Source organism: Cinclus cinclus, chromosome 5 (assembly GCF_963662255.1).
Source record: "Cinclus cinclus chromosome 5, bCinCin1.1, whole genome shotgun sequence".
In the NCBI taxonomy this organism is placed as follows: Eukaryota; Metazoa; Chordata; class Aves; order Passeriformes; family Cinclidae; genus Cinclus; species Cinclus cinclus.
Genome location: NC_085050.1, coordinates 54,667,146 through 54,689,314, shown reverse-complemented (window position 1 = coordinate 54,689,314; position 22,169 = coordinate 54,667,146). Strand labels below are relative to the sequence as shown.

General features: G+C 40.8%; 1 protein-coding gene across 2 annotated transcripts in view; it reads left to right on the top strand.

Annotated features, from left to right (window-relative positions):
- GRID2 (glutamate ionotropic receptor delta type subunit 2) overlaps positions 1-17,124 on the top strand; it is a 680,288-nt gene extending 663,164 nt beyond the window's left edge. For both annotated transcript variants that reach the window (XM_062493839.1, XM_062493838.1), the window contains 2 exons: positions 11,524-11,764; positions 15,901-17,124. In XM_062493839.1, coding sequence (XP_062349823.1) covers positions 11,524-11,764; positions 15,901-16,323 — 664 coding nt within the window. In that variant the 3' untranslated portion in view covers positions 16,324-17,124. The remainder of the gene's footprint in view (positions 1-11,523; positions 11,765-15,900) is intronic.
- The last annotated feature ends 5,045 nt before the right edge of the window (positions 17,125-22,169 follow it).

The window sequence follows — 22,169 nt, the reverse complement described above, 5'->3', positions numbered from 1 at the left end:
GAGCAAGGTGAAGTGGCTGGGTAAAAATGAAAGCCTGTTAGTATCCTCCTTTGGCCTCCCACAAATAGATTTTTACTTTCTGGAGTTGGGAAATTAGGGTTGCAAATACCCTGGCATTCATGCTTCCATCTCTCCTGCCAGACAACTTTTTCAAGAGAAGTCAGGATAGTCTCGATTCTTCCTCTAAAATTGGGTGACCTTTTCTTTATATAGGTCCCCTCTTTTTTGCCTCTCCTCCAAACCCTGCATCTGACTGCATCTGTTCTGCTTCTGAGTCCCTTTACTATGTAGACTCTCTGATGAATTTGTCACCAAACTTGCCCCATGCTCTGAGCTGCACAATATGCAGAGTGGCAGAAAAAGGAGCCCTTGCCCAGGAGCTCTCAGGTCTGCCTCTGCCTGCAAAAAGGAGCTCACTTCTCTATGCTACCAAAAAGAGCTGTAGAATTTGACTTCATGCCCTTAATCTTGAAAAAAGATGCACAGATCAACTGAGAAGGCTCATGGGCTAATCCAAATTTAATCTCAGTGCCAAGTCTCTTGGTTTTGACCTATGCTATCAAAGTTTTAAATTTCCTACAAAGCCATTGTCATTCTGCACAGGGAAAATGATAGAATAACACCTGGGAATGCCTTGCATTTTATTTCTTGGGTTATTTCTTTAAACCACAGTTTATCTGGCACAATGCACAGGAAAATGATGGGATGTGTTTTGTAACTTTACACAGGAAATCCTGGCATTGCCTTCTCTCAGTAGCAGTGAACCATGCCAGTCAGCTGTGGCATGGTGTCACGGGACAATGAACAAGCCCAGATTAGTGGTCCCTGTGGAAAGCTGCATGGGAAGCTGCTTCATGAGCTGTGTCTACTGGAGAGGGAGTAAAGGGAGAAGGAGGGAAAGGTTCATTTATTTGCTCCCAAGATTCTTCCTCTGAGGTTCGCATGGTAGAAATTGCAAAATTACAAGTGGGATTATTCATTCCATAGAAGATGTGACTGTAGGTACAATAATGGAGGGCAAGCAAGCCCATAATCTGGTCTGGCTGACTATGAAAGAATTTTGCTCCAAGGCATCTGCTGTAACTGAAGATTTGGTTGGTCAAGCTGTAGAATACTTTTAGGATACAAGTGATGTGTGCTGTCACTGCTATGCAAGCTTATGTTTTTCCTATTCTCATGATCTGAATAGAATATAACCTTCAGGTCACTAACCAATGTGTGAATAATATGGACCTACATTTCAGGGGGAAAAAGGCATGAGGGAAAATGAAAAACTTCAGATCTTCCAGCTAGTTCCTTTCTGCTCTGCTTCTTCCAGCAACAAAAATAATTGTAGGTCTTGACTGTTCTGCATTTTTCCAAAGCACTAAAATCCAGAGGGAAAAAAAAAAATAACATCACACACATGAGCAGGTACAACCCTTGTTTATTGAAATGCAGAGGGGACCAGGAGACCTGATTAGGCAAATTTTGTGAGACGAGAATACAGCCAAACTCCTGAAAAACTGCAACATTACCAGGGAGATGCCTTTATGAACAGAATAAACATTCAGTCCTCCTGCAGATTGTTATCCAGATTGAATGGCACTTAGCTCTTATCAAGACACTTCTTCATAACATGGAAATCTCAGGTAGGGTGATCCTTCAAGCAAACACCATGCTGCTTAAAGCCTGATTCCTATCATGCAAAGAAGCTTGCAGCCCCTCTGGACACACACCACAGTGCAAGGTGGGCAATAAACCATCAGTTCTTAACTTTCCCATACACCAGAAGCTAGCAGGGTTTCTGTGCCAGGTTTTTTCACCTCTCCACACTACTGGTAGCCCTGGGAGAGCATGGAAAAGGATTTTGATCACTAGGAAGTTCTAGGCAGAAAACCTGCAGACACAGAGGTGGCAGCCTGGCATGCTGATGTCTTCCTGAAAGTAATCACTCAGTCGGGTGAAGAAGAGCCACTTCCTGCCTTACCTCCCACTCCACAAGAGCAGCAGGGAGCACAAGGCAAAAGGCAGCAGCAGCACAGCCCATGGGTTCATGCAGAGCACAGATTGAGCTGAGCCCTGCACTCAGGCAGCTCCTTGCTTGTAAAGTTGTACTACTTTATCTTTCATAATCTTCTTTTAGGAGAAGTTAAAACCCTCCTTTGCAGGATATTAAAAGATCTGAATGTTCATGGAGGTAGACACATTTATGATCTCATGTCTTTGAGGAAGTCTAATGTGATGCAGGTTGGAAGGGAAAGTAGGCAGAGCAAGCCCCAAGCCAGCCAAGGTTCCCTAAACAATATTTCCAGGGTGTCCATCTCAGGCAGGTCTGTTTGTAACCTGGGCCAGCTTGTTTCAAAAGTGTGGCTTGATACGCATTTAGCTTTAACAGCAGAAGTCGAATTCCTCAAACCTCAAGGTGAAGAATAAGAAATACAATTTTTTTAAAGTGGAGTCCAATCCACTCTTCTGTGCCTCTGGTAAATTCAGGGGAGACTCTTACAATTTCTAGGCAGATTTGTGGCTTCTCCTTAGGTTTCCCTGCATAGCTTCTATATTGTTGTGTGTATTTGAAGAGTATTCATTGGTATGATCTGAGAAAGGCTTTAAAGAAGGAATGTGTTTCAGGGTATCTCTAGAAACATGTCCTCTATGAAATGTTTTTGCTTGGGAGAACAAATCAAAGCCCTTAATTAAATTTTGGAGTAATGATATATCCTATACAGTAATCTTAAATGTTTTTACTTTCATTGTCCAAAGGATTGTCTGGAGAATGTATGTCCAAATGTATAAATATAATGTATGTCCAATGTCAGTGTATGTCCAAATGTATAAGGCCAAAAGTATAAGGGTGGTTATTGCAGTGTTCATGTACAGAAGTATTGGTTTCAAACCTCAGTGTGCTTAAAACCCTGGATGGGAACGAATCTGTGAAGCTTTCACTACTGTAACCAAGTACCAAGAAGATAAAAGCATTTGAGGTATTTTTAAATGTCAGATTTCAGACACAAAGTATATTACTGTGATTTGATCTTCAGACTCTGTATTTATCTGTCTAGCCTCTCCTATTCTATCAGCAACCCCGTTCACCTTGGAGATACCTATAAGCTACAGATTCAGGGTCTCTAAAATACAAATTATGATATTTAAGTCAAGGTATGTAAATCATTCATTTAAACACTATCAAAAAGGAAACTTGGAAGATTTTGGTTTTAATTTTTAAGGGTTTAAAAAAAAGCACTGTACAAACAGTTTAAAGCATGAGAGGACCATCAGCCAAATATTTTTGTCATATTTGCTTAGGTCAATAGCAGAAAAATGTCAAATACTCAAGGGCCACGTAGAGCTCTTACTTTTATAAAGAGCTTTTCTGGACTGTCACTTCAAGGGACTTAGTGTAGCTGATATATCTTCTGTTTCTCAAAATATAGATGCAGGTAGTTTGGATAGGAATGTGGCTTTGCACTGCCCGAAGCGTGACTCCAAGCAAACATGATCATTTCCAGGTTGTTACATTGAAATGAAAGATCTTTTCCTGCACCCAATAACCCAAATATCACAGTGTGCTTAAGGATGCTGCTGACATTTTCAAAGACCACCCAAGGTGTTGCCTTTCTGACAGCAGATATGCTCTGGGTCTCCATGGAGCTTCCTGTCTTTTCCTTTCCAGCTCTCCTGCATCTCTTCTGCTCGCTTTCATTCTGCCTTTGGAGTCCAGTTTTGATATTAGCAAATACCATATTGTCATAGCTGGAATAAATGCTTGCCTTTTAAAGGTAGCTTATACATATGCAAAATAAGAAAATTGAAGTTCATTAGTCACCACAAGTCTTAAGATGTTAATAATTTGATGTTTAGTGTAATTGCCTCTTAGCTGAAGACAAGGCTTGTGTGTTCATCCAGTGCTAGGTCAGGTTCAGTGAAGTAGTTTATTTATCCTTCTCACAGCACATCAGCAGAGCGTCTAAGCAGATTAGTTAAAGCTCTTCCTTATGATCTAATGAAAAATAATTCCTTAAAAGAAAGACAACTATTTTAGTATTTCATTTTGATATATTTTTAAGGCAAACTTGTGGTGTTTGACTTACTGCTTTGTGTTCAAAAAGTCTGAGAATGTACTTTGAAATAGTAATTGAGCCTAAAAACTCTTTTCATCTCAGTCTTGGGGGGAAAAAAATGATAACAAAGTCAAACTACAGTGTTCGTTTCAATTGTTTTCCTTCTGCTAAGCAGGAGACTAGTTATTTACATGGCTTGTTAACCACAGGGATTCTCAGGTGGGGCAACTGGCAAGTGACATGGAGGAAATGTTCAGTGAAGTGAGAGTTAAGGGAGAATACATCTAAGAAGTGTGCAGTGGCTGAAAGGGCATGTTCCAATATTTCCATTTTTGGTTAATCAAGGTATCCTGTACTGATTCAGAAAGATGCCACTTTCATCACAGCCTATCCAGAAAGGTTGGGGCTCCCAGGTGTGCTCTGTGTTGGGCTCTGCTGTCTGAAAGTTAATGATGAAAATTCCTGCTGACTTTGGACATTGGGGTTTCCTGATTTTGTGTGAAATTATTGATTCATTTCAGCTAAGAGAGGAGCTCCTGATTTGCTTCCATACTCCTTTGGATCAAGCAACTCAAGTAGACTCAAGTCCTTAAGTGGTATGCATGTAATCATAAATTCTGCTCATAAAGCCACAATATCACTTCTAAGTGCCTCCAGGGTTGTAGAGGACAGTGTGAAGAAAGTGTAAATTTAGGAAGGAGTACTGTCTCTCTGTCCTGTGGCAGTCTTGTGCATCACAGCTGATCTGTGGATCTTGGAGGTGACTTTGGAAGCACAGGCCATTAGAAAGACACATTTCCCAGGGCAAACTGAGGACAGGGAGTGCAGAGCTGTCCCAGTGGAGGGGAGCACATCAAAGCCTGCTCAGTTCTTCTGCAGACTCCACAAGCTGTCCCTGCTCTTGCTTTTGGCTTTTGGTAATGAAAGTAAGAGGAAAATTAAGTCCAGGGTGTTCATGTGGCCATGAAGTACGGAATTTTTTATAAAGCTTAGTAACTGTCATTTTTCAAGTAATTTTCTAAAAGAGGGCTGGATTGTGGGTAGTGCACAGGAACCAATGTACCTTGAAAGTATATTTCTTTGTTTTAATAAGGCTGGCGGTGTACCGTGACTCACCATAATGAATTAATTTGGTGTTTACCATAACAGCACTGAGCTTAATGAACTCATCATATTTATGCAACTGTCTGTAGATGTTCTCTTGTCATTTGGGATTTATAAATAGGTACTAATACTTTTATCGCTGCTTTCTCCTGAGCAGGAAAGTTCATCACAGTGAAAGGCCATTAAAGCTCACTTCTATTTTTCTATATAAAAAGTAAGCAACAGATCTTTAATAAGATCCTTTTTATTTATCTTTAAAGATTTTTATCTTTATGTAGGTTTCTGAATTGTTAGTATGTACTCAGCAAAGTTGTTCAGCTCGAACAAAACTATTGTAGAGCCGTCCTTATCAAATTCCACCAGTCATATAATAAATAGAGTTAATATCTCATTTTACTGCAGATGCCATTTCATTTAAGGTTAGCCTTCTGCATTTGAGAAAGAGTATCTATTAAGTTCAACAGATTTAAGTAAAAAATAAGTTCTCTAAATTGAACAGAGTGATACTAATTTACAGGATCCAAGTGATGAGTGCTACATCTTTAGAAGGTAATGGTTTGTTGCTGAACAAAACAGAAGGTCAGCTGCTTTATCTCTTTTAATATTGTTTGATATGCAAATCCTTAATGCTGAACAGCAGCTCTGGTTTACTATTGCTTCTTCTGTCATCTCTAGAAGGCGAGATGCTTATCCTTGTTTCTGTGCACTGCCTTCCTGCTGACAGCAGTCTGGTGCTGAGCACTGCTGAAGGGCACATCAGAAGGCAGCCACCTGCCTGGCCTCATGGGCCTCCAGTTAGCTGGGCTTAAATCTGCTTGGAGCCCCTGCCACAAAACAGGCTTTGCAGCTGGACCCACGGGCACTCTTTTGCTGGGTTAAGTGGTGGGCATGGGTGCAAAGGGAGCACTGCTTCGTCTAATCTGGCAGCATTTGGCTGGCACACAACATTTCCTCTCATGGAGCCCATGATTGGCAGCTCATTAAAAAGCTGGCTTTAAAAAAATATCCACACAGAAAAACAGAAAACAGTCTCTTCAGAACCAAAAATCCTCACAGATATCAAGTCAAAGGAAAGGCTAGTTTATCTATATATATTATATACAATGATCTCTGCTTCCAGGTGCTTTGCTCATTTTGCAAGCTCTCCCAACATCACTTCATCCACTCAGGAGCAGGCACTAGCAGTGCTCCCTTCTTTCTTTCACCTCAGGACAATGACTTCTGCCCTACACCTTCCCACATGTGCTTTTTATGGCTGAAATATGATGCTATAAATCCTACAAATATGATCTATGGCATCAAAGTCAAGGCTTTGAGCATCAGTGTGTGTCTCCCATCAGGCCTCAAGGATGAGGGCAAAATATGAAAACTCACCAGGTATCAGTGAGACAGTGATGTACCACTGGTGGGAGAGGAGATGAAAAGGACTCCAAGAGTGTACTATTTGGCTCTCTCCACTCTTATTTCCTGATTCCTTCCCCATGAGGAAGCACGCCAGGCTAGGCAGTAGCCATCCCTGTCTGGCACCACAGCCCCAAGCCAGCCTTCCAGGTGGCACCAGTGAAAGCTGCTCTGCTGCCCAGAGAGGAGCCTGCTTTGCCAAAACCTAAAGCTTGCTCAGGGACATGCAACAGGGACTGGCATCACTCCAGTTATTGCAGTGAATAGGAAAGATTTAGGCAGTTGCTACACTGAAACAAAAACCCCACAAAAAAGACACAAGCGCTCCTCGTGGGTTACCCTACCTGTCTACTTTGATAAGTGAAGTATGCTTACAAATCAGCTTAGTTTTATATCTTGCTTGAAGAGGAGACCCAAATTCTGCAGACTTTGTACCAGATTTTTGATAGAAAAGCTCCAGTGAGAAGGTTTTGCCTGATTAATGATTTTTGGCTAGCCACTGCAGAAGGTACCAGAAGCTTTGTGTCACTGCCTGATCCCATCTGCAAGCACCGAGTGCTTCCAAAGGCAGCCCATGTGAGCCTCTTGGGAGCCAGCACAAGGGCTGGGACCTTGGCTCAGGCTCCCGAGGCAGAGTCCACCAAGGTACACAACCATAGCATATTTATTTTTTTATTATTTGTATTTTTCCCCCTTTCAACAGTGGGCATTCATTACATTGGCTCTGCAAATCTGCCTTCTGCAGCAGTCTGATCTGCTGACTAGAGCCAAGCACCTCATCACATCCTCTTCCTTATCAGTACCAATGGGGAAGTTATCCCTCTGGACAACATGTTCCTGGTGCAGGACGCTGATATTCAGTCACCTTTGACATCCCAGAACAAGCATTGGCATTTCCAATATCATTGTAAATGTTTAGTCTCTCATATCTCATGCTCACTACTGATAGCTGAGAATAAAATTAGATCAAAAAAGGTGCTGTCACAGAGGTCTTAATTTCAGAGCATTTGTGACACCTTGTTATGATATTAAGTTGGGTTTTTTTTTATCTGTGGGTATTTTGGAGGAGTAATTCCATTTCACTGCCAGCAGCAAAGTACGTAGTTACCAAGTGGAATCCAGCCCTATTCCCATTGATTCATTAGGATTTGTTCACATCCCTGTTAGATTTGGAAACCACAGGCAGCTTCGTTTTCTGTGTTTATATCCATGAGACATCACTTGGCACTGTGAATTCAGAGCCAAACCAGTTAAAGTGCACACAGACATTTTATTTTGTGCAGCTCAATAAATTTATGTCATTGCCTTGAAAAATGTAACTCTAACACTTTGCTTGCTAAAGAAAAACATATTTAAGACCTGCACTCTATCCATAAGCAAGTTTTAAAGGTCATGTTTTTTGGACAAATCGGATTATTTCAATATATAGGCTTCTTTTGTAAGCCTTTTAAGAGTGTGGTATTTCAAAACATCAGGAACCCTGCTTATTAATTTCCACTGGTTTATGTCTCACAGTACTACTCTGTACTAATAAGCAGGTTCAAAAGAGCCAAGGCCATTGAGGGAAAAGTTCAGTTGTAAAAATCTGGGACTAGGAAGGAGAGGCGCTTGCTGGAACTATAGCATCAGAACATCATTATTATTCAGAGCATTGAGTTAATGGGTTATTACTTTAGTCATTTATTAAATTTGAAAATCAAATAACAAACTGATTGTAGTGTCTGCCGCCCAACAGGTACGTGTGATTAGCGTATCGGGGAACCCACCAGGAGCTGCGGCCAATCCACATATTTTTATGGAAAGAGTGCCATCGTGTGGGAGCCTCCTTGCAGCACGCAGGGAAAGCAGTGCCCGTGTGACGGCGTTCCTGCTTGCAAGGAATCTCCCTTCCTCCTTTGCTTTTCCTGGCATTTCCATAAAAGCACAATTTTCGTTTCTGAAAATGAGCTACAAAGATAGGCACTTTCATAACTACGAACACGTTAGAAGTGTTAAATCTCCTTAATATGTTAACTGTTATTTTGATCCCACGAACAGGTGAATTCTAAAACAAAGTGTTTCTGAAGCCTAACAGAAGCAGGATCTCCTTCTTTCTCTGCGTGCCATTAATATACTTAGATATTAGTGCTCTTATCATTTCTCCCAATATAAGTTTTATCCCTCAACATCTGTTTGCAGCTGCAGTTTTGCAAGGCTTCATTATAAGCTTTCCACTTCTTGAGCTCTCCCATGTAAAGATACCAATACTATCCCAAATTTCTACTTCCATTTTTTTTGTTTTCCTTTAAAGAATTGGACTTATATGTTACATCCATAAAGAAAATTGCCAATAATTACCAGGGGTACAATTAGAAATAAATCTCTGTTAAGGAACAAGCCAAAGCTCAGTGTCTTTATGCAAATGCCTTTTGTTAAAAAGATGTCTTGTGTAATCAGGAATTACACTGACAAGTGAAGAATCATTTAATTAATGAGAATAGAGCAATCATTTGGACGGTTCATTCTATTCCTGACTGAATAAAAGAGAGAAAATAGCCCTGCTTAGGGATTAGAGCCTCTGCTGGAAGAAATAAACCCCATGGATGTTGTTCTGTTACTGCCTTGGGTAGATAGTACAGTAATTCCTAAATATAAAAACACATACATTTGGATTAGGCATTGAAAAATAATTGACTATTACTCCACAAGAACTTTTACAAAAGGGTTCTGGTTATGCTGGCTGTCTGCACCTGCAAACCTCTCAGAATGGAGTATTTGGGCCAAAACACTCACCTAAATCCTAGTACAGGATTCCAGGGCAGTGAGAACCAGAATTATGGTGAGTTCGTTCCATAAGGAATATGCCATGATCAAGGGTAGTATATGGACCCTGCTTGCAGCTGTAGAGGAATAATCTGGTCTCTAGTTCAGGCTGTTGTTTAGAGCAAGTCAGTCTGCTGTGGGTCTTTCCCACGGGGTCATTGAATTTCACCAGGGGCAATGGTGCCATAAATTCTCTGTTCCATTGTTTGACCTCTCCAATTCTCCTCTTATCTAGTTGGAATTTCTTATCTTCCAGTTTATCCCAGTTGCATCTCCTCCTGTCGCTGGATCTAACTTGAGCTTCTCTGCACCCTCCCATCAGGAAGCTGCAGGTAGCTGCAGGCAGCAGTCCTGCCTATAGTGCCTTCCTTCCAAAGCTCATCGGAGCATGGATGGCACTAACAGCTAACAGCTATTGGGTCTCTTGCCACAAAACAGAGAATCCTCCCATCCGTGAGATGTACCTGCTCCATCAGAAAGGTTCAGGATGAGGCTTCCCTAAGTTGTCTCTGTGTTTGGGCGAAGTCAAAATGTAGTCCAGGCAATTCTGACCTTGAATACCTTTCTCCAGGGTGGGACTTTGAGCAATGTACTGTCAGCAGGTACTGCACAGAATTTGTCCCACTTCTTACAAACTCCAAGCTACATGAACAAGGTGGTTCTGGCATCTCTGAAGACACAGGTATCACCTGTGATCTGTTGCTTTAGGGCACTGTTCCCTCTGGGGCAGACAGGGACGAACAATCTGCTCCTCTCTGAACTGGTCATGATCCCAGGCACCAGACATGCTACTAAGTGGGAACTGGGAGCTCCCTCCAGGCCTGCCCTGGGTTTTCAGCCACTGGTGGCTGTGCCAAGCCTCCCATTCCTGGCAAGACCAGAGCACACATATGTGGTCATTTGGATGTGCTTAGCAAATTAAGTGGCCTCGTGGACACAATTACCTGTTGAAGCAGGTAATTGTGTCATCAGAGACTGAGTCACCTCTGTACAGAGCAGCTGCCCTGTGGTCCCCAGGTGTATTCAAGCTCCCTTTTGTGGCTGATACAGATCACTGCACTGAGCTGTTGTGGTAGCCCTGAGACAGTGGGACAGCTTTTCTTCTTCCTGAAGTGCACTACGGTCTCTCTGGTAGCAACATCCCAGACCTCTTCTGGTTTGTGTGCACTTGGGCTTTTTTGCATGTTATGTCAATTGATTGCAGTAGTAACTGTTTGCCTTCCAACACTGAAATGAAAAACAAATTTATTTCATGAAGGAAAACTTTTCTGTAGTTTTATTCTTTTTAGGCGTAATCATTGAATTTTTTATCTTGGATAACCAGAGGCACCCAGAAATTACTCTAGTAATTTCTGGATGCTTAAAAACAAAAACAAAAACAACAAAAATAAACAAAATAAACAAACAAACAAAACTTTCCCCAGAAATAAATTGAGTAAATATGAAAATATTCTTCCAAACTGAATTCTCATTTCTCAGACATTTAATCCTACAGGAAGTCTAGTTAAATTTGTTGTCCTTGCAAGCTGCCTAGTAAATACTTGACCACAGGCGGGATACGTAGGTCCAAGGACAAGAGAATTCCACAGCAGGGAACCTTCCTGAGCAATCACTTATCATCAGGTTGCATTCTGACATTAAGCAAGACTGGTTTAGGTCATCACTGACTGCAATAAGATGGTTTTGCTCTCTCTCCAAAGCAGCAAATGGAGGTAACCCGATACAGATCAGCATACAACAACGTCATGTGTAACATGGTAAATTTGAAATGTATATTCCTTCTGATTTTTTAAATTGAAATGTCTCTTATCCAATGATTAGGATGCAAAATACTGTCAGATATCTAATGGACTATGAAAGTCAGTTGACCTAGAGTAGTAAAAGCCGACTGAGAAAATATAGTGTATGAAGTAAAGCATTTTCATTGAGACTGTTAAAAGAAAACACATTTGTGTATGCTTTGCTGGAGTGGAACATAGATATCCATATGCTCAGTCTAACAGGCAAGCCCATACCCAAGCCTTCTTTTCTGGATAAGCCAGTCTGTGCAGGTTCATCTGCTGCTTGGCTTTCCAAGACACGTGGGAAAGTTGCAGGCAGTCAGATTTACACCCTCTCACTCTCAGGTGCTGCTTCCCCACTACAACCCCTGACTCTGTGCTTTCTCCCCAAGGATTTTGGAGCTGCAGCAGAATGGCGACATGGACGTACTGAAGCATAAGTGGTGGCCGAAGAACGGTCAGTGTGATCTTTACTCATCTGTGGATACCAAACAGAAAGGAGGTGCCCTGGACATAAAAAGTTTTGCAGGTGTTTTCTGCATCCTCGCTGCAGGGATTGTCCTGTCCTGTTTCATTGCAATGTTGGAAACGTGGTGGAATAAAAGGAAAGGCTCCCGGGTTCCGTCAAAAGAGGTATTAGACCCTCCATTTCTCCTGGGGAATTGTCATGCACCCTAAAGGTTGCTGCCTTGACTTTATAGAACTAGAGAGGGCGAGGAATCAAATTCAGAGATACTTCATTAGCTTTCCTGATTTTTTAAGGTAAATGATGTTCCTCAAAATCTTTCTAGCTATTCTTTCTAGAAAAGCTTGAATAAAAATAATTGTATATTGATGATGTATAAATATGCAACTATTCTGAGTAAAACGCAATTGTTACTTGTAGAATAGTACATTATTAATACATCAGTATTTAGTTCATTGTTCCCATTGGTGACAGCTAATTCTCACTAGGTGTCTTGGCTTCTTCTTGAAAAATACATCCGCTAAGCTCAGTGGCTGAGTCTTTTAAGATACATTTGCAAAATTTACCCCTTTAATCAGATGTTAGCTTCCTGAATAAGCTTGTCCCCATTTTCAGAAACATTAAGCTCTTGAGACTTCCATGAACTTCAGTTCTTGTTATTTCATCTGAAGTCCAGGGAAGCAAAGCTACACTAGATTTTTCAGGTTCAGGCCAGACTTATTTCTGAAACCTGCTACAGGCTTGTTTCAGAAAATCTTGTACAGATGCCACAGAGAAATATGTTATTTTACACCTGCGATGAGTTTGTTTCTACACCTGCACTTGCAATGCTTTCTTTCCTGTGGTAATCTACCTGTCCCTCTACCAGCCATCTGAGCCTTGTGTAACTTTGCACCAAATTTCTTATATTCATAATTAAGTTTTTATCTCTACAAAATGCTAAAAAGAAATTAGGGACAAAATGATTTATTAAAATGTCCTCAGAAGCAACACCCAAAGCTGAACCTAAATATGAGCTTTAATGTAGCACTATCAAATATAGCTTTTGTGTCTGTGTAGCTTAGGCACATCTGTGTAGTTTGTGGGGTATTGCTGTTAATTTGTGTGCGATGGTCTTGCCTTCTCTGCAGTTTCTTCATTGTGTTTATTCCTGCTAATCTAATGCTGTCTAATCAGGCAGTATTAATTACACCACCTAATTAGACAACATTGGCACTGATGTTAAAATACATTTAATCTTTTCTTGCCTGTTTTAATTCCCAAGCTTTTTTTTTTCTTTTTTTTTCTTTTTGTTTTCTTTTTTTTTTTTTTTTTTTTCTTTTTTTCTTTTTTGTTCAAGATCTGGACCGGACCATTATTAAAAGGAAAAAAAAAAAGGAATCTCTAGTCATTAAATTGGGTTTCTCAGGAATGGAAACTATTTAGTTTCACCTGATAAATTATTTTAGAACCCTAAAATTTACTTGGTTGTTGTTTACCCAAAGTTTCAGAACTTCATACTTTATATTTATGTGGTGCAAAACATGAAAATCAATAACAAAGGAAAAGGGAAAAAAAAACGCCAACACAGATATTTTACACAAGTGTAAAATTTTCCATTTCAATTTTCAAATGCTGAGAAATTCACGTGTGTACTTTCCACAAATGGTATAATTTGGCCTCCATGATCTTATTATATGGTCATTAGCTTAGCATTTAAACGCTCATCTTAACGTTAAATTGAAAAGCTTGGCTCAAAACTGAGTTTGACATGGACGTATGTGCTGAATGTCCCCACTATCCTGGATGTGGGGGTCATTCAGCAAAGAAATACATCTTAACTAACTTTCTTAAAATTCATTTTAGCTTCCATGAAATCCATTGGCTCTTCCAGGCCACTAGTCCAGAATCGGGGGTCAGATTGGGCCAGTTTGTGGTCAGCAAGCCAACCCTTTTTCCTGGTGGCTGCCATCTTGTGCTCCAGAATGCAAGCATTTATACTGAAAAAAAATTGTCTAATGGTTGCGAAGATAACATTTCGGTCGCGTGCCAGAAGTAACCCATTCACTGATGTCTGCCTGAGTCTGCAGACAGCCTTAAACAGTAGCTCTGAGAGAAGTGTGAACCGCCCCAGTAATCTCAATGGGATGTTGACTCTGAAGCCTGATGATAATTTAAATGTGAAAACTGCTGAATATTTCACTACTGATCACACAAGAGAGAAGAGGAAAGATCATATTATGGAGATATGCACAATCTTACTGTGAGTGGGTCTCATTTTGGTGTATCGATTGGGTGGAGATTGGGTTGTGGGCTAAGCATGGGAGATTATCACCGCTTATATATTTTCACTGGTCTGACCCTAGCCCCAAATGCATCTCTGTAAAAGAAAAAGGACTATTTTGAGTTACTACCGGAGGCTCAGAGACTATGAAATTCTAATCTTTTCCCAATTGGCATTTTAAATTACAAAGTATTTGTATGTTTGTTTTTTTCAAAATTAAAAACAAACAGACAAAAAAAAACAGAAAAAGAAAAAAAAGGAAAATGTTTAGGACTGTCCCTCAAGAGACATAGTCATGACTTGCACACGCTAATCGAGCCTCTGTATCTTCCTTTAGCTTCTGATGTGGCCCCAGTTCTCCTGCATCCATATGCAGCTCCAAATTGTTTTAGGAGATAGCGTTTGGTGAATGCGTTTGGATTTGATGTCACCTGTGTGGTTGTTATGTGCACCCATGTCTATGTCCACCTGTGAATAAACAATAGACAGAAAGCTAAGTCAAAGAAATGAGCACTGCATTTTTTCCTTCCTGTGATAGCTCAAACCAAAGCCCTTGTGGTCAGTGATCATCCAGTCCCTGGGAGATCCCTGACGCCCTGTTCCCTTCCCCTTTTTCCCTGGTTTGTGTCCCTGTCCCTGCCCTCAGAGGGTGCAGTCCTTGAGGGGAGCTGGCCTCTCAGTCTCCTTCCAGTTGGGCTCTGTGTTCAGCGTGCTGCCAGCGCTAATGTTCAGTGATCATTCTGCTAAGTAGATGAACTCCTGCAGTTTGTTCTAGGTGTGGACTTTTTCAGAGTGCTTGACTTCATTCCTAGAGAAAGGAGGGATCTCAAGCCCATTCGCTATACTAGGAGCTTTGCCATTGATTCAGGGAGCTCTGGATCAAGCCAGTCAATGAATTTCAGTAATCAAAGCTGGAAGTCATCAGTACACATCTATCGGCTGCCTAATTATCCTCTGTGAGGTCCTAGAGTGTGAGATATTTCTAGTGGCCTGGAAGAGCCAGTAAATTTCACAGAGATTAAGGTAAATTTTAAGGTTAGTTGAAATTGATTTTTGTTCTGAATTAGCTGAACTACTTAGACTGAGGGAATATCCCTGTTCATGTGTACTTAATGCTGCTTTGAATTAATCCTTGCAGTTCAGCAGAAATATATATGTACAACACAGGTGATTTATTGGGTCACCTAGGGCTTTCTCCTCTTTTTTTAACTTCTGTGCATTTAAATTCTCAATTACAACAAACAAACCTGTTTAATTGTGTTCTCTGGGAAGAGAGATTTAAGAAGGAAAAGGGACAGAGGTAAGAGAAGCGATGATATATTATAATAAATGCATCAGGCTGCCTTCTCTTCTCACCCACAAAAGTATAATTCCATCAGAATAGATGGAATTGCTTCTTTGTAGGTAAGGAGATAATTAATCCCTCTGTTGGCATTGTAATTTAAAATTGCCTGGTGTACTCCTTTCTGTGCAATGTCTATGAGTCACCAGTGCTTGGGTTTTTTTCTTTGTATGTTCAGCTTTTCTATACCACAATTTACATTATAAAGGCAAAAAGGAACCTGAGACGTTTCTAGCCCTTCCTTAAACCTTGAGAGGATGACAAAGATGGCAACCTGATCCCTCAGAGCCTCCCATGTTGACATCCAAATTTAGTTCTCATTGTGGAGTTGAAGAACTGGCATCATTCCAGGCATTTGAAATTATGCAGTTTACTTTTATTCAGCTGTTGCTAGTCTAACCCACCTAGCTCCAAGCTTGCCTTTTTCTGAAAATCTACCAGTGGCACTTTGAGTTTTGTTATTTGGATCCAGGGTTTGAAGGTAGCTGTGGTGTAAGGGTCTGCCTCGGTTTGGCTTTGCCCACCTGGCTTCAGGCAGTGGGAGAGTTCGCTGGTGACATTCAGTACACCGTCAGCCAAGAGCCAGCTCTAGTTAATTGTGCCTTATGCTCCCCAGGCAGTGCTGATCATCCTGTGAAACTTCAGTCCAGCACAAATGGCGATGGTGAGTGGTACATCTTGTTTTTCTCATTCCCCAGGACGACAAGGAGATCGACCTGGAGCACCTCCACAGGCGCGTGAACAGCCTCTGCACAGACGACGACAGTCCCCATAAACAGTTCTCCACCTCATCGATTGACTTGACCCCGCTGGACATTGACACTTTACCCACACGTCAGGCACTGGAGCAAATCAGTGACTTCAGGAACACTCACATCACCACAACCACCTTCATACCAGAGCAGATCCAGACTCTGAGCCGCACGCTGTCCGCTAAAGCCGCCTCGGGATTCTCCTTCGGCAGCGTGCCCGAGCACCGAACTGGCCCTTTCAGGCACAGGGCACCCAACGGGGGCTTTTTCAGAAGCCCCATCAAAACAATGTCATCTATCCCTTACCAACCAACTCCTACCCTGGGCCTGAATATCGGTAGCGACCCAGACCGAGGCACCTCCATCTGAGCATCAGAACAAGTTTCTTCACTGTTTCTTATTTAGGACTCCCTTTGCAAGGAGCAGCTGTAATATTGTGGGACTAACATGGATGTAACCTTTCTTCTTTTCCTCAATTTTCGGTTTTGAGGGTTGTGGTTTGGGGTTTTTTGTTTTTTTTAATTTGTTTGGGGGTTATTTTCTGTTCAAGGGGTTGTTTTGAGCTTTTTTTTTCTTTATTTTATTTAAGAATCAGAATTATTAGTAGCAACTCTTCCTCCTCCTCTTCTCTGCTTTCTCAGTCTGGTCTCTTCTGCCTCCCCTTATTCTCTGTACTACTTGAATCACTTACTCTTTGGTTTATCACCATGTTAGGTTTTGGTTACTTCAGGCTTTTCATATACTTTAAATATAGGAAACGAGCAGTGATTCGTGCATAGGAAAACCCTGAGGATTACTTTACAGAAGGGCATTCGCTCCTCCTCCCCCACTGCCTTTTTTTACTATAATTGCAATAACTGAAGTATTTTTCATGTAATCTGCTGCAACCAGTCAGCGCTCCACTGCTGTGTGTCCTTTTAACTGTGGACCAAAGGCAAACCCTGCAGTCTTAAAAATTGAAAATTAAAAAAAAAGACAAAAAAGACCAAAAAAACAGAAAAAAATAGAAAGGAAAATAAAAGAAGTTCAAAGTTCATTCAGGCCCCATAATATAAGAATGCAATTTTGTAGAATGACAAAAAGCCATTACTATGCCAGTAAAGACTACAGTTAAATCTACTTTTGCACTGCAACAGTGCATATGACCTTTATGTGGTTGTACAGTGTTAAAAGTTTTTCTTATGTACAGTAAACTGTATCATACGGCAGAAGCCTCTGTTATGTTAAATAAATTAGTATCTCATACATATATATATATACATATATACACAGAGGTATGTGTGTATATATATATACATGTATATATAGCTATCAAATGGCAGCCGTTGCTATTGCAATTCATTTAATAAAGCTTTAGTAAAAATGTGTTGTATACAGGAGAGATGTACAGTGCAGGGTGTCTTTTCATTTAGAAAAGACAGGTTGCTTTGACGTTATTCTGACTTACATCATTTGCCAACAGAGCATATTTTATACTTTTCTATTAGAGCATCCAGGGCAATTTAACATTTGTACCTAGATGTAACTCCTTTGGTTAGGTTTTGCATTGGCTTTTGAGCATTCTATAAGGCTAATCTTGATAATTTTCCTTTTAATTAATTAAGCAAATGGAACTCTCTCTTAGGTATACCATGTTCATGAACAACTGATATAGCTCTAGAGCAGTTAAACATGGATCAAAGGTCAATAAATCCTTTTCCAATTCAGCACAGTTGATCAATACAATAATGGCATTAGTGGAGAAAAAAAACCCCTCAAGATACACAGATGTGGCCTTAATTATAATCACATATTGTTCTAAGGGAAAAAATACGAACAGACACTCAGTTTAACCCTTTCTATGTTATGTTAGATTTAGAGGAGCTATGTATTTTTTACATTAGTGCCAACTGTATAAAGCAAGAAAAAGAACAGCAGTGAGAGCAAAACAGGTGCCCACTTTGGCACCAGCTTTTTCAAGTAACGCTGTTACCTGTTAGAAACGTAGGAAGAGCTTTCAATTTGTAATCCTTAAACTAAAAATGCGGTTAAGTAGAAAGCAAGCAGTTTATCCTGTGAGTTTTTTTGTTTGGTTTTCTTTTTAATGCAACCATACACTTATTTTAATCTAACTCATTCTTTGGCTAAGATTAATAGGAATCAGCCTATGTGATTTGCTTTAGGATAAATTAAAAAGTATATTCTTCAGATCTATTCTATTTTGATGCTAATTCTGTTCTGGGGGAGCATCTTGTACTGTCACTGTTTTTTGTACTAAATCTTCAAATATTGTCTACTGTGTAAGGCAGAACGAATTCTTATCGTGCAGAAGGCCATTTTGTTTCCAGGGTAGCAAGCGTCTAAAAGCATGCACAACTTGCTTCCTCCTTGCAACATTCATTAACTCATCCACACTTCTGAGTAAAAGAAAAAAAAAAGAAAAAAAAAAAGAAAAAAAAAAAAAAGAAAATTTCTTTCCAACAAGCTACGTAGGGACATACCAGATGTTGCAGTGATTTTAGCTATTAAAAAACCTGTTAACCATGTATGATATTTAAAATAGGCCTATTTTGATGTGTTGCCTATTATACAGATACACAAAACACTTTTTGGAGGCCTCAGTTACAAGTGGCAGAGCTTTCTGTGTATAATTTGTCTAAATAATTTGTCTAATAAAATTGTTTTCTAAACTTGCGTTTCCTCCTGTTCAATTGCTGAGTGCTGTGTTATTTTCAGCCTATGGCAAGGTAATGTACTCATGGATTTGCTGCACTGCTACAGAAGGGTTTTAGCCCAAGGAGATGGGATGAGCTCCTCAGGCTGCTGTGAGTCAGTTCAGTGAAGAGCATCTCTGGAAAACACCAAGGTTTGCCATGTTTATCAATGTCAGGCTTAGATTTCAGAGAGCATTTAAGAACAGCATTTTGGAGAATTAAGTTTAGAGTTCCTTAGCACTGACATGTATGGTACATAATTTTTAGAAATACTGCATCCCACCTTCACCTGTTTGAGTGTAATGCAGGAATTTTCTTGGAGCACAGCCTTTATTTTTATGGAATCCCTTTCTACCATCTTTATTTGCACAGAGGTTAATTTTCTCTGACACTGGACATACACTGCTTAAAACAAAAGTTTTACTGTGAGAGAAGGTAGCTCATATTTCATTCATGATGGCTTTCTCAATCTTTAAGTTGCATTAACATTTTAAATTAATGACCTAGTCATTGAACACTGTGCTGCAGTAACATCAGCCATGACATTTTAACTTGCAGCATCCAAAGTTTGTCTCCTGGCTTTTTACATTCGGTGTATTTTATTCACTTCATATTCCTGACCTGTTACACTTTTCTATTAAGCTTAGCAGGCGTTCAGGGAATAATTCACCTAAATAGAGGCAATGTGTTCCTGTCACACTCACAGACACACCTCTCAAGAGTCAGGTAGTTTTACAGATATGACAGACATACTCTATAATGGGCTACGTCATGGTGAACCCTGCGTGACACTTCCCTTTCTTTACACAAATTCCAGGGAAGTAATAGTGCTAAAGACTGTCAAGTGTTTCTGCTGCACTAGCTCCACTGGAGATACAAGCCAGCTGTTAATGAAGATGAGTTGTTTGCATGGTATCTGCAGTTATATGACCTTTTTGAGATACCAGCTACAAACAAAAAGTGAGCAATGGAAGAAAACACGTTTATCTGATTTCACAGAATCACCTAGAAAGATGTTTCTATTGACCAGCAGTGAATACCTGGAGATAAATAGTTCTGCTGAGCCAACCCAGTGAATGATTGCAGCCCTGAGAGACACAGCTGCAGCATGACCAGTGCCAAAGTCCCCTATGTCTCCCTCTTGACTTCGCCTAAAAAAAGTGCTTGGACTGTTTCCATGAACAAATCAGATTTTTCAGAGTATCTTTTTCTTTCTTATATTTGTAGGATGCTATGAAACGATGAGAACATCCTTTCTGTGAACACTCACTGGGTCATTGCAGCTTACTGGAGGTTAATTCCCCCAGAAAGTTTAATTCCTTAACTCTGCTCAAAGCTGATGACACAAAAAGTAAACCAGCTTCCTCTGTGCATGCTTGTGGCTATAGCTAACAAAGAAGTAGTCTCCAAAACAAGAAAGGCATCATACCAACACAGCCCTGCTTTTAACCACTTTTCTCTCAGTACTAATTAATGTTTCCTCTTCCCTGCACAAAGCTGTTTTGAAATAAATGTCAAAACCAAGTCTCTCCCCCTTAATCTGAGTCACAGACAAAATTTTTGATAAACACTGGGACATGAACACATGCATCTACGTGTCATATCCAACAACAGCAGTGGGCAGCTATGAAGACATCATCACAGTCTATCAGCTTGTTATATCACAACCAAGGTATCATTCATGAGGTCAGAAATAGAAGCCTCCAAAAGAAGGTCAGAACAGGGGAAGTGATTCATAGCCTAACAAATTCCGAAACATAAAAATTTTGCCTCAAAATTCCAGGAACCGAGAGCTTAATTTAGGAAGAAAATTTTCATAAATACATAAATTTCATAAAATACATTTAAGAGGTGTAGTTATAAAAATAAATATACTACCTCTCAAGACTTGCAAAATCTGTGTTCCCCCAGTCCCATTCATCACAGTGGTGTAATACTTTGTGTTACAGAATACTGTAATATAGAATATAGAATATAGAATATAGAATATATAGAATACTGTAGAATCTATTTCTGCAACATTTGTCAAAAGAAAAAAAAAAATCACAGCTGGAAAACTAAGCTGTCAAGTCATTAACTGCCCTACTCTGGGTCACACAGGAAACTTGGGGCAGAAGGAAGAATTCAGCATCTTAGAACCAGTTCACTGCTGTAAGGGGAAAAACAAATCTTTCTGGGCTCAGTAACTGCCATACCAGTGGAAAGACAGCTACCTGTAGCCCAGCAAGCACAGGACACCCCTCCACCATGACATCACAGTTCAGTCCTTCTGTAGCTAATTATTCCTACCAGCACTACTAAGGCCAACATTTCTTTCAGTGCATGATGATTTTCCCCCTTTCTTGAAAAAAGTAAACACTTGTGTCCCTTGTAAACACTTGTGTAAACTCTTAGAACAAATTCTGTGTTCTAAGGGGGTGATGCACCAACACAAGATGGGATAAGGAAATTCTGAACTGTGCTAAAACAAAAGTTAACAATAGATTTATATGCAAATCCAGCTGTCATCCATTAAAAGACTGACCCTCCAAATCAAAAGAAAGAGTTAAAAGGCAAGCCCATTATTTAATGACAGGTTTTGGGGGTGCATGAGACAATCATCAAGCTCCTGAAGTTACCACCCATCTGCAGATGCTTCTCTAGGGGTTCTTGGCCCCTGCAGCATCAGTGGCAATAAAATACATGAGAGCTGTTTTTGTGTGGCCAAATTTTGGCAGTGGGGGTGCTACAGGGATAGCTTCTGTGAGAAGCTGCCTGAAGCTTCCTCCATGTCTGAGAGACCCCATGACAGCCAGCTCCAAGAGGGACCTGCTGCTGCACAAGACAACTAATGGTGTTAGTGCCTCATGGATCACAGAGTTAATAAGGGAAAAATGTTACTGCGCAGGAGCAACTGCCACTGGGAGAGAGGGTGAGAACTGGTGAGAGAAACAGCCCTGCAGAGCCCCAGTCAGACAGAAAAAGGGGCAGGAGGCGCTCCAGCTGCTGGAGCAGAGATTCCCCTGCAGCCAGTGGTGAAGCCCATGGTGAGGCAGCTGTGCCCCTGCAGCCCACGGAGGTCCAAGGTGGAACAGAGATCCACCTGCAGCCTGTGGAGAGCAGCACAGCAGAGCAGGTGCATGTCCAAAGGAATGCTGTGGGAAGCACATGCTGGAGCAGGCTCCTGGCAGGTTCTGTCAAGAGAAAGGAGCCATGGGGAGAGGAGCTCATGCTGGAGCAGGTTTGCTGGCAGGACTTGTGACGTTGTGGGGGACCCTTATTAGAGCAGCCAGTTCCTGGGGGACTGCACGCTGTGGAAGGGAAACATGCTGGAGGAGTTCATGAAGAATTGTCCCCTGTGGGAGGGACCCTACACTGGAGTATGGGAAGAATGTGAGGAGTTCTCCTCTGATGAGGAAGGAGCAGCAGAGACAATGATGATCACTGCCCCTATTCCTGGTCACTCTGGACTATTCAGGGGCAGGAAGGTAGAGAAAATCAGCAGTAAAGCCTAGGAATAAAGGAGGGGTGGAGGGAAAACAT